The 13,595-nt window shown below is 38.1% G+C and overlaps 1 protein-coding gene across 1 annotated transcript in view; it reads left to right on the top strand.

Annotated features, from left to right (window-relative positions):
* PARD3B (par-3 family cell polarity regulator beta) overlaps nt 1-13,595 on the top strand; it is a 1,186,757-nt gene that overhangs the window by 698,969 nt on the left and 474,193 nt on the right. Inside the window, exon 11 of the mRNA XM_055396969.2 lies at nt 2,859-3,044. Within this exon, the coding sequence (XP_055252944.2) occupies nt 2,859-3,044 (186 nt within the window). The remainder of the gene's footprint in view (nt 1-2,858; nt 3,045-13,595) is intronic.

Raw genomic sequence — 13,595 nt, 5'->3', positions numbered from 1 at the left:
TGTCCATCGAGTTGGTGATGCCATCCAGCCATCTCATTCTCTGCCGTCCCCTTCTTCTCCTGCCCCCAATCCTTCCCAGCATCAGAGTCTTTTCCAGTGAGTCAACTCGTCACATGAGGTGGCCAAAGTATTGGAGTTTCAGCTTTAGCATCAGTCCTTCCAATGAACACCCAGGATTGATCTCCTTTAGAATGGACTGGTTGGCTCTCCTTGCAGTCCAAGGGACTCTCAAGAGTCTTCTCCAGCACCACAGTCCAAAAGCATCAATTCTTCGGTGATCAGCTTTCTTCACAATCCAACTCTCACATCCATACATGACCACTGGAAAAACCAAAGCCTTCACTAGATGGACCTTTGTTGGCAAAGTAATGTCTCTGCTTTTTAATATACCATCTAGATTGGTCATAACTTTCCTACCAAGGAGTAAGCGTCTTTTAATTTCATGGCTGCAATGCTATTATTAGGGACCACTAATTATGACTTGCACTTCATACAACATAAGAAAGATATGAAACATAAGTGTAGTTGAGTGGAGAGTGTGAAATTGAATGACATCTTACTGTCATTATAGAAATATATCTTGGGATTTCATGTGGCTAGGTCTAGTCACAGTGGCCTGCAGAAGTTGAGAAATAGTACAGCAGTTAAGAGTCTATCACAGGCACCATACTGCCTGGACTCAAGTTCCAACGTGGATAGATCTTTTGAACTGTAAGCATGATACTTATATGTTGCATGCCTCAGTTTCCTCATCTGTAAAATGGGCCTCGCAATAAACCTCACAGGATTGTTCTGGAGAGAATGTGTATTGCACTTGGCACAGAACCACTCAAACATTTTTAGCCACTAGTTTGTTTTTGTAGTTATAGTTCTAGCTCTCAGACATCAGAGACTAAAAGAGTAAATTGTTTCACATGAAGAGATAACCATAATACCACCTAATTTCTATTTTGTTTTTACCACTTATGTAATAAATGAAAGGCATTAGTACAAATAGTGGCCCTCAGTCTTATTGGGAATGAGATACAATCACCACCAGAGAGCGGATTATAGAAGAGTGGTTTGAAGGTGTTACTCAAGCGAAACTTGTCCTCATGTCACTTTTTCACTGGATGAAAACCAGAGAAACTCTGTAGTTTTTCTCTAAAACAATGTTCACAAACTTCTAGTGAGAAGCCATTCTTTCATTCATACCTAATTCAGCAGAACTTGATTAGATTGAAATGAACCAAATTCCAGAGAGACCTGTATTCATAAATGATTTTGAAAATGTTATGGATTCTAAACTGAACGTTTTGGGGGGCACAGATAAAGGCTAATAGTTTACATTTAGTATTTAACTCTGGCATTCCATTGGAAAAAAAGACAGCTACTTGGTATTGAATAATGGAATTTGTTTGTTTGTTTTTTGGATAATAATATAATGAGTTAGTTAAAAGGGCTAACTTGTAATAGGTTTATTAAATTAAACAATAAAGTTTCATTTCTTGGAAACTACCCATTGTCAAAATCTTTATAGTTAACTTCATTTACAATGAAATTAAATGAACAAACTTTTTCTCCTAAGCTAGACATGGGATTTCTCTTCATGGGAGGAGTTAGAGATGTCATGTCAGTAGATCTGGCTATGATCAGACCTCTTAATCCTGTTTTAATTGTGGGTTCTTTGCTACTTCTGATTTTATAGTTGTTATTTTGTGACTGACATTCAGACATTCATGGTAATTTTTAAAATGTATAATTCTACATAAGCATCCCTCAAAGTGACCTTAAGATGAGAGTCTCTAAACATAATTATGGAGAGGAAGGAACTACCGACCCTAGAATGACTTGATGGTTTCCAGGGCTATCTCATTTTCAAATTTTTCATTTAAACGCTGGGGCAGAGTTTCACATTTCTGCAAGCTTGGGAGGAATGCAGAAGGGGGCCCTATACTCTTTGTCATGTGGACAGCACTTTTCTATCCCTACTCTTGTATATTTGAAAACACTGTGGACCAAGTATGATTAAGTGTGTGTTTCTCTCTGGAGACCTGACCCCTGATTATGCCTTTTGCCACCATACTGTGTATATATATATATATATATATATATATATATATATATATATATATTTTTTTTTTAGAATGGCTAGGCTTGTGGCTAAGTGTCATTTGCCGAAGAGAACATGAATATTTCTGTGCATTATCGTTTTTGTTTAGGTTCAAAAATCAGATGCCAACAAGTTATTTTATCCAAAGAAGCAAGCTTAAGGCATGAGTTTTGACAAAGTGAAATTCAATTCAGTGAGAATCACATCTTTAACTTTAAAATTAACATTTTTTTTTCAGTACTCTGTGTCCTATTGACAATCTTTATCAATAGGATTGCTTCCGTGGTAAATGGTATGTTTTAAATTATATAAGCGAAATATTCCCCTGAATTGTAGCAGGTTTCTACGCTAAGTTCTTGTTTCTTCATCTGCAAAATGAAGGTATTGAGATTACATTATCTCTAATGTCTATTCTAATACTTAAGATTCCCTAGGTAATATCCAGTCCCTTTAATTATTGAGACTATTCTACTGAATTTCCAAATACTTTTGGTATGTTTCAAATTGCCTTGACCAAAGATCCTCTCTTTTGACCATCACCAAATATTATTCCCAAGAATTATCCCCTCCACTCCATCCATGTGATGGAGGCTCCTGCAGAGAGAGAAGACTGCCCTCTGCCACTGGGGGCATTATTCCAGCTGTTAAGCAGAGATCCAGTCATCTTGTCTTGCCAGTTGCATCTGTGTTTGACCATCTGAGAATGTGAATATTGATACTTACCTGCTTTCTCCTCCTTCATTCTTTTCGTGTACACTTCCAACAGAAAGGAGAACCTGACTGTTGTGCATTCTCCCTGGAAACAACTGAGCAACTTACCTTTGAGATCCCGTTGAATGATTCCGGTTCTGCTGGTCTTGGGGTGAGCCTGAAAGGGAACAAATCTCGAGAAACTGGAACAGACTTGGGGATTTTTATCAAGTCCATCATCCACGGAGGTGCCGCTTTTAAGGTACGTAGGAATGCTGTTTGCCCATCAATGTAAAGATACTTAGAAACGTTAACTATTTTGTTTGGGGACTGGATAAAGAAAATTTCTGAAGGCTTGAGACCACTGAGGCTTTCTTGCCAGATTCAGGAAATGTATATGTGAACAGATCTGGGTAACACTTTGTTTTCATACTTTATGTTATTTTTATCACTGTTAGGATTCTTATGAATTTATAACCTAACAAAATTGAACCTAACAATACACAATTAGAAAAGCAAAACTGAAAGCTAGTCAATATCAAAGCAACAAATAAGAAACTCTACTCCTTGTGCTTGCAAGAATGAAAGCTCAGTGGAGTCTGAGAGAAAGTAGCATAAATTAAAGGTCATTAATCACATTTTATACACTAGAAGACCCATGTTGCTAGGAACGCATATTTGCCTTTGAACTTAGAGAAGCTTATAAATTTCCAGATAAAAAGAAAAGAATATGATTCTGCCCTTTCATACTGGGGTGGGCGACATGAACTTAGCTGTTACCATAATTTAATGGTTAACTAGATTTGCCTGAGTTCAAATGCAACCCTACCACCATACGCTCCAACTAGGGCACCATTAATAATAATACCTAGCATATAGGTTTCTAAGGATTGAATAAAGTAATATACACATGTGATCAATGCAGTTAAGTGATTACAGAGAGAGGGAAAACAAGTTTGTGCTTATTGTCTGCAATCTGGACTGTCATCTTTATCATCTCGTGCCATGCCGTGAGACTTTCTGAGCTTAAATCCTGCCTTCATTGCTCTCACCCTCAGTGAATGCAGGCAAATCAATTGTCTTTAATGTGCCTCAGTTTCCTCATGTATAAAGTGAATAAAATTAGTACTGCCTGTCCCCGGTGCTCTTGTGAGTACAAAAAGAGACAATAGGTTTAAAATGCCTAGCACCATGCCTATGATAAACTTAATAAATGTTAGCCATTTTAAAATCATCTTGGTATTACTCACATATGTCCTCTCCCACTCAAAAACCAGGAAGGCATAATTAGAGTTTATAGGAGCCCCCCTGGTCCTAGGGTCCTTGCTTTATTAATGCATTTGTCGCCTCAAACATCATTTCACTTTGCTTCAGACCTGGACACTGAGCTAGTGTCTTTTTCTTTGGAGAAGAAGAAATGCACTGGGGTTAGACAACATTTAATGTACTCCTGGATCAGTTAGCTTCTGTTGCATAATAAGTAATGACAACATTTCAGTAACATACTTCTAAGCTTTTATTTCCCCGATGGCTCTGCATAGTAACTGAAAGGGCTGTGATTGAGGCTGACCTGTCTCTATCACACAATATTTCTACAGATCTGAGTGTACTCCACATATTATAACTGCACCTTGGGCTACCAGGCTAGCTGATGTCCAAGACCCTTGAAGCCTCCTTACATCTGGTTTCCAAGCTGGCCTACTGTCACTTCTCATACATACTGGTGGCTAAAACAAGTCATATGACTGAATACATGGTCAGTCCAAGGGGTAGAAAAATACAGTCCACCCACAGTGAGCCTGTGACAAAGGTGTGGGTCTAGAGAAGTCGGTGAGGAATTGGAGTCATTCATCCAGTCTGTGACTCTCTCCATCAGGCTCAGAAATGCAGCACTGGGAGCAGAAGGGTAGTTGTTGTTCAGTCACTCAGTCGTGTCCAACTTTTTGCCACCACATGGACTGCAGCACACCAGGCTTCCCTGTCCTTCACCATCTCCCAGAGTTTGCTCAAACTCACGTCCATTGAGTTGGAGATGCCATCCAACAATCTCATCCTCTGTCGCCCCCTTCTCCTTCTGCCCTCAATCTTTCCCAACATCAGGGGCTTTCCCAATGAATCAGCTCTTCACATCAGGTGGCTAAAGTATTGCAGCTTCAGCTTCCGCATCAGTCCTTCCAGTGAATATTTAGGGTAGATTTCCTTTCAGATTGACTGATTTGGTTTCCTTGCTGTCCAAGGGAATCTTTAAGGATTCTTGTCCAGCACCACAGTTAGAAAGCATCAGTTTTTCAGCAGTCAGCCTTCTTTATGGAGCAGAAGGAAAATGATAGTAATAATTACAGTAACATTATCAACTAACATTTTTTCTGTTTTATGCTTAATATCTGTTGGACCATGTAATAAGTATTTTAGGTGGATTCTCTAAATTTATTCTTCACATCCATACTGCATTATTATTGTACCATCTTGTCAAGGAGAAATTCAAGTTTTCAGTGGTTAGTGCCTCTCCTTTGTTCACAAGGCCAGAAATCACTTAAACCAACGTGTGAACCCCGGGCAGTCCGACTTCAGAGTCTGTGCTTTGCTGTCCTGTGATGAAGGCTCTTTGATCTTATCTATCCATATTTCCAGAGATCAGGGGCTGTTGTCCTGGAGTTGTCTTATATCACGTGTATCATCCTTAGCCAGGCCATCTAAACATGTGCTGTATTTAAGAATGAGTCTTGGTTACGTTTGTGGATACCAGCTTGGCATTATTCTTATTCCTCGTGACAGCTCTATTTACAGAATTTATTCCAAGTAAAATTGAAACTGAAATGAATTTTTGGAAATTAAGAGCAAACATCTTAGCTTTTTTATGGGCAATAACTTCAGCTCAAGCAGATATTGGAGAGCAGGTTTAATATGTATATCCACGTTTGTGTAAGTGAGCATCTCCTTACCTAAGCAATTTCTAACGGGCCTGTTTCTTGCAGGAAGATTTCACTTTTCATTTATGTAAATTTCTTTCCTGACACTGGTCTGCTGAGTCAGATAATCACACCATTAAAAACTACTGGACAGCATATTTATAGTTGATCTTAAATAGTAAGAGGCATCCATCATGAATTTAGCCTTATTGTGAATGTTTAGTATCCATTTGTCTTGTTTACTTTCTACAGTGCAGAGGGTAGAGGCCTAGAGCTTTGCTCACAAGAAATCTGGTTAACAGGGAAAGAGGAAAGTATTTTCCTGTTCTCCTTCTGTTGTTCGAATAATCCACTGTTGCTCCTCAGAAAATTGCCACCTGTTCTGTGATTCAGGATTAGGTCAGAAAAATTGTTTGGAGACTTTATTCCCATCTCTGTTCAGAATATACACGTGTATCAGACCACTCTGTCCCTGGGGCAGAGAGGAGATAAGCATGGGGAACATCCACGTTAGCATCTGGCCCAAAGTTTTTTACGTGAAATAAACAAAATAATCTTTCCGCCAGAGCACACTCTTTTTCTCCTGGCCCTTCCTACCACTAATTGGTTCTCAAGGTGTTTTCCCCTTTAGGGAAGATGGAAACCGAAACTACTTTGAAAAGTATGACCAAATTCTTCCTGTGGCTTCTCTATGCTGGATTCTCCTGGGGATTTCCATTGGTGTAAACAAAGATAGGCTACTTCTAACCAGATGTAAAACCCCTGGATAACTGTGACTATAATTAAGGGCCTTCTTTTTTTTCCTTAACTTTTTATTTTGTTTTATCCTAGATGGCGCTAGTTGTAAAGAACCTACCTGTTAATGCAGGAACATAAGAGACATGGGTTCAATCCCTGGTTAGGAAAGAACTCCTGGAGAAGGGAATGGCAACCCACTCCAGTATTCTTGCCTAGAGAATCCCATGGACAGAGGAGCATGGTGGGCTACAGTCCATAGGGTCACAGAGTCAAACACGACTGAAGTGACTTAGTACGCAGCACAATAGCTGGTTAACAATGTTGTGACAGTTTCAGGTGACCTGCAAAGGGGCTCAGCCATACATATGCAAGAGCCTGTCTCTCTGGTGGTTGCTTTCTATCATTCAATCTCTCATTTGTGTCATTTGTGACAGATGTAGTCTGTGGAGTCACTTGTAGACCCCTCGGAAGCATCCTTTTGAGCTATACTTTTCAATGTATAGCCAAAGTGACCACTGACCATAACAGCCAAATACAGCTTAGAGTATTGCTACTGAACTGCTTAAACAGTGAAAGTGTGAAAGTGAAAATGTTAGGCGCTCAGTCGTGTCTGACTCTTTTGTGACCCCATGGACTATAGCCCACCAAGTTCCTCTATCCATGGAATTTTCAAGGCAAGAATACTGAAGTGGGTAGCCATTCCCTTCTCTAAGGGATCTTCCCGATGCAGGGATCAAAGTCTGAGCCACCAGTAACATGCCTTAAATGTTTGAAATTCATTTTTAGTTTCTGTCATTCTTCCTGGGCATTTGCCCCTGAAGTGTAGTAAATTGCTTCCAGAGCCAAATATATACTAGATACAACTTTGCATGCTGTATGTTTTATATAAACATACATTTATACATATATACATACATATATAGTACACATACATCTCATGAACTGAGAACTATGAATGGAATGTAATTAGGATTTCATGAGGATGCTTTTCTAAAATTTAATTCTTGTGACTGGAATTTGAATATTGTGTTGTTATTACTGGTAAATGAAACAAAATATTATCTTTGTACAGTTAGAAAAATTAATAACTTGAGAAAAGCCTCTCCCAAAATCTACATAAAAATGAGCTTTTTCTTTTTCCAAAGAAGCACATGTAAAGTCTGGATAATCAGTTTGAAGGCCTCACATACATTCATCCTCATTTACTAAACATTTTGAATTCACAGATGAGTTTTCTTTTCCTTTGCTTTTGATATACTCTGTTAACTGAATTTTTATATAGAGAAAATGTATTTTTAAGTCTATTAAGTTAGGCTATACTAAATCTTGGACTGCACGGAGATCCAACGAGTCCATTCTGGGGGTGGTCAATCCTGGGTGTTCATTGGAAGGACTGATGCTAAAGCTGAAACTCCAATACTTTGGCCACCTCATGCGACGAGTTGACTCACTGGAAAAGACTCTGATGCTGGGAGGGATTGGGGGCGGGAGGAGATGGGGACGACAGAGAATAAGATGGCTGGATGGCATCACCGACTCGATGGACATGAGTTTCAGTGAAATCCGGGAGTTGGTGATGGACAGGGAGGCCTGGCGTGCTGTGATTCATGGGGTCACAAAGAGTTGGACACAACTGAGCAACTGAACTGAACTGATACTAAATCTATTTAGTTTTCTTCTATTTCTATCTTAAAAATGAATTACTTTTAGAAAATATATAACTAGAATGATGGTATTTTTAAAAATTCATGTACAATATTAAAATCCTTTTTTAGAAATAAAAATTTCATGCAGTCTGTTCTATCAATACTAATTATGAAAGATTTCTTTTCATTTGAATATACTCACTTTGGAAGTGTAATGTGTTCTATTGAAACTTTGAAACAATAATGCAAAAATTAAAATTTAAAGGCAGCTTTTGCTAAGGTAAAAATGTCATATATCAGGTAGATTATTTAAGGGCTCTTAAAGAGAATGAATTTAAGAATACCTGTTATTCTCTAGAAAATTAATTAGCCAGGTTTGTGCTTAATAAATACTACTTGATGATGATGAAATTAAATGAAAGAAAAATGCCTGACATAGCTAATTGCAAATGCATGCACTCAGAATATGAAATAGACATAATTTAAGTAATTTGACTCTTGTGTGGTTAGGAAATCTGGAATACAACCACTGCAGAGGTTGCCTGATGCAGAATTCCAAGATCTATGCCATTTCATAATAGGTTAAAAAACTTAACTAATACAAGCAATCCCTCTATTTTAAAATGACTTAATTATGAATTTTGGGAGATAATATGCACAGTTCTAGAATTTATGGGAATACAATGTTTGATCCTGAATATCCATGTCTCTTTGTAATGGGGAATGTTGGTTGAATAGCATCTAACCTACTTAAAAGGAGTCCGGTAGGAGTTCCTAGCAGAAGTAATTTCCACCTCCATTTCTGCTTGCATCTATAAATCATGTGGTGGATCTATAATTAATGAATTCAAAGGAAGATAAAAAGGACAGCATTTTAAGGAACACGAATGTTAAATGATTTCTTCAGCTATCCATTTTTCTTAAAATTGATAGTGTTTTCTACTGGAAGAGAACTGTTAAGATCATTACCTATAGTCATGTCTTCCAGGTTTTTACCTCTTACCAAAAACACCATACAATCTGGGTATAAACAGCTTCATTGCAAATCCTCAACTGTTAGAAGCCAAACTCTAATATTTCATACTCACCACAAAAATGTGATATTCTATGAACAACTAAAAGCAGGAACTCTGCCTGGAAAAATTCATCATCATTATAAGAACTCTGCTTTAAAAAATAAAACAAGTAATTTAAACAAGAAGAAAGAATTATCAACTATATTATGACATATATTTTAAATAAATTTCCTTTTTTAGATAAAAGTCAAAAATGTTAATATGTGTTAATTAATATACTCAGGCTTATCATTATGGGTTTTCTGCAGTAGTAACTATTTTATAGAGATATAACATTACTTTAAAATTTTCATAATACCAGTATCAATCATTGTTTTTCTTGCTAAGTTTTATCATTTTCAGATATTTATTTTATATATGGAAATGCAAATACATTTGTATCATGATGGATAAACTTTTAGAACTCTAGGTCTTTTTGATGTGTACTTTGAATTCTATTATTGTCTTCAGAGGCTTAAAAATATGTTTTTAGACCCAATCAAAAATGAAATTATTATCTGCAAAAGTTGGTATAACATGATCATGTTACTTTGACTCTGAAAATAGTATCTTTTACCTGAAAACCTATATTCACCTATATTGTGGGTATTTGTAAGAGATATTGAGTTCATAATGTGGTCAGAGTATGGTCCAAGCATTCTGCTCTGGGTCCATTTTTTTAAGAAGCCAGATTTTTATCAATCTTAGCACAATCGAGAACAGAGCTTTCTTCTTCTTCTTCAAGTGAATAAATAAGATCCTTTCGTTAAGTTGAAAAGGCTTCTGAGATTCTAATCTAGTTAAGCATTCATGCAGAATCTTCTTGATTCATACAACCCATGCACCTTAATAAGCTTCTATTATCCAGTTTTCTAGGCCAAACTAAACTGAAAACAGAAAATCAGGAAGGAGATGGGAAGGGATAGAGAAGAAGCTGAAAGGACAAGAAACAGCAAAAATGTAAAACAAGCACAGAGTACTGTTGCTGCAAAGTAGACCACGAATACCAGCGACGGCTCTTGAGTCACTGCTTCTGAAACTTCTTGCTAAGGAAACTGTAAAATTCACTCATGACTACAGTGAAGGCTGTAAATTGCAATATGTTTATTTATATCCCATATGTTTCCAGTAGGTCTTTAAAAGGAAAGAATTATGATACATTATATCAAAACGGTTTAGATTATATATATCTGAGGCTCTAAAAATACTCTTCAGTTATCTATAATTAAAAAAAGAAAAGTCTCACATGCCACAGATGCTGAATAAATGGTACATTGCTGGAACTTCACTCATTTGCTACATAAAATGGAGTGAGGCTCATAAAATAATAACTGAATTAGATAACTTAAAATTTTGCAATAGCTAAATGAGAGGATACTGAACCAGTACACAGTCAGTAATCAAGCTTCACTTTTAGAATTATAAAGTTTCTCTGAGCATGTGCCGGTATATCCAAACCAGCCTGGGCTCAGGAATTGTTCATAATTACAGTTTGTATTGTATATTATTGAATTTGTCCATTGGAGATGAAACTTACCCCAAGTCAAAGCAGCTGATGAAAGATGTTTCTAGTGATTCAATTTAGCAAGGATTTCTACAACATCTACAGCTACTGTAAGTTATACAATATGTAATAGAATATATGCAGAAAGCGAAGAGACTGATTCCATAGTACAGGAAGCTGGTAGCATAATAAATACATAAATAATGCAAATGCGGTAAGGACTATGGTAGACCTTCTGTCAAAGAATGTTCAAACTACCGCACAATTACACTCATTTCACATGCTAGCAAGGTAATGCTCAAAATCTTCCAAGGAAGGCTTCAGTAGTTCTTGAACAAAGAAATTCCAGATGTACAAGCTGGATTTAGCAAAGGCAGAAAAGCCAGAGATCAAATTGCTAATATCCATTAGATCATAGAAAAAGCAAGAGAATTCCAGAACAACATCTACTTCTGCTTCATTGACTACACCAAAGCTTTTGACTGTGTGGATTACCACAAATTGTGTAAAATGCTTCAAGAGATGGGAATACCAGACCTTACCTGCCTCCTGAGAAACCTGTATGCAGGTCAAGAAGCAACAGTTAGAACTGAACATGGAACAACGGACTGGTTCAAAATCAGGAAAGAAGTAGTTCAAGGCTGTATATTGTCACCCTGCTTGTTTAACTTATATGCAGAGTAAATCATGTGAAATGCAAGGCTGGATGAATCACAAGCTGGAATCAAGATTGCTGGGAGAAATATCAATAACCTCAGATATGCAGGTGATACCACCTTATGGCAGAAAGCTTAGAGGAACTAAAAAGCCTCTTGATGAAGGTGAAAGAAGAGAGTGAAAAAGATGGCTTAAAACTCAACATTCAAAATACGAAGATCATGGCATCTGGTCCCATTACTTCATGGCAAATAGATGGGGGAACAATGGAAACAGTGATGGACTTTATTTTCTTGGGCGCCGAAATCACTGCAGATGGTGACTGTAGCCATGAAATTAAAATACACTGGCTCCTTGCAAGAAAAGCTATGACAAACCTGCTGCTGCTGCTGCTGCTAAGTCACTTCAGTCGTGTCCAACTCTGTTCAACCCCATAGATGTTAGCCCAGCAGGTTCCCCCGTCCCTGGGATTTTCCAGGCAAGAAAACAGGAGTGGGTTGCCATTTTCTTCTCCAGTGCATGAAAGTGAAAAGTGAAAGTGAAGTCACTCAGTTGTGTCTGACTCTTAGCGACCCCGTGGACTGCAGCCCACCAGACTCCTCCGTCCAAGGGATTTTCCAGGCAGGAGTATTGGAGTGGGTTGCCATTGCCTTCTCCTGAGAAACCTAGACAGCGTACTAAAAAGCAGAGACATTACTTTACCGACAAAGGTCCATATAGTCAAAACTATGGTTTGTCCTGTAGTCATGTATGGATGTGAGAGTTGGACCAAAAAGAAGGCTGAGCACTGAAGAATTGATGCATTCAAACTTGGAGAAGACTCTTAAGAGTTCCTTGGACTGCTAGGAGAGCAAACCAGTCAGTCCTAAAGGAAATCAGCCCTGAATATTCATTGGAAGGACTGATGCTGAAGCTGAGGCTCCAATGTACTTTGACTACCTGGGGAAAGAGCCAACTCATTGGAAAAGACCCTGATGCTGGGAAAGATTGAAGTCAGGAGGAAAAGAGGGTGACAGAGGATGAGATGGTTTGATGGCATCACCAACTCAATGGACATGAATTTGAGCAACTTTGGGAAATGGTGAAGGACAGGGAAAACTTGTATGCTGCAGTCCATGGAATCACAAAGTGTTGGATACAACTGAAGAACTGAAGAACAATAACAAATGGTAAACAAATATAAAAGTAACCATAGGTGTTGACGTGGAGCAATTCTGCCTGAAGGGAAGAAAATGGAAGGCAGTTGCTGAGACTTATTTTGAAGGATTGATATTGAACCGGTGAGCAGGAATGCAAAGGGCGTTTTGGAGCAAAGGAAAAGTATGGACCACATCACCACAGTGTGTACACCAGAGGGCAATGTGTTGCATCTGGAAAATAGAGCTCTTATTTTTGAAGGCCGGTGCCATTTGTTTTGGTTGAAATTTTGTTAGGATGGGTGAACTAAAACAGTGACTAATGTACATAGGTGCCCTTCAAGGCAAGAATTCACATGCTTCTGGTCTTACCAACTTTATTCCTTTTCTTTACTTTAAAAACTATACTTTAAAATCTTGATTTATTCTTTTCCTTTCATTGTTATTGTTTGAAAATGAAATTAAATTATTTCAGTCTGTAATACAAGGCTCTTTCTAGGTTGGATTTTTTTTTTTTTTTTTTCGCAAAAAATACAATAAGCAGATGTTATCATGGAGTGATTTTAGGATCTTGAGAAATATTTGTTCAGAACAGTCCTTTTCCTCAGTCAGGTGCCATCTTGTCTGGAGTCCCACTCTACTCCAAGGAAATGCTGCTGTGTAGCCTGAAGTCAGGGTTTGGGATTTGGGCCCTGAGTGTTGATGTCCCTGAAGGCTTCACCAAGGACCCCATTAGAATGAATAGGAAGGAGTCAATATCTGGTCATGATTAATCCTCTCAACACCCTGGCCTAATGTAGACTGGCCTTGGGCCCCAGCCAGCTACCCCTGGGTTAGCCAGCCAACTCCTTCATGCTTGACTCATGTTTTTCAGAGGCTCATTCTGTGCCATGGCTTTCTTCTCTTTCCTCTGTGTTCATTAGAACTTTAGAGGTAAAGGGATCTATAAAAAAGTGGCCCAAGAGGTGGATGAAGGCTTGCATTGTCACTGCTAATCATAGCAAAGGCACAGCAGGGACTAAACTGCAAGGCCACTGGACCACCAGAAATCATGGATATGCTTCAGAGGGCACATGCAACATCCTAAAAAGTACATGAGTGCTCTCTATTACAAAGAATTGTCTGGTCCAAATGTACAGCTGTGGAGGAACCCTCATGTAAATATTTA

This window comes from Moschus berezovskii, chromosome 2, assembly GCF_049115385.1.
Source record: "Moschus berezovskii isolate FMDL1 chromosome 2, NW_MosBer_1.0, whole genome shotgun sequence".
Taxonomy (NCBI): domain Eukaryota; kingdom Metazoa; phylum Chordata; class Mammalia; order Artiodactyla; family Moschidae; genus Moschus; species Moschus berezovskii.
The sequence above is the reverse complement of the archived record's forward strand: the minus strand, read 5'-3'. Positions and strand labels throughout refer to the sequence as shown.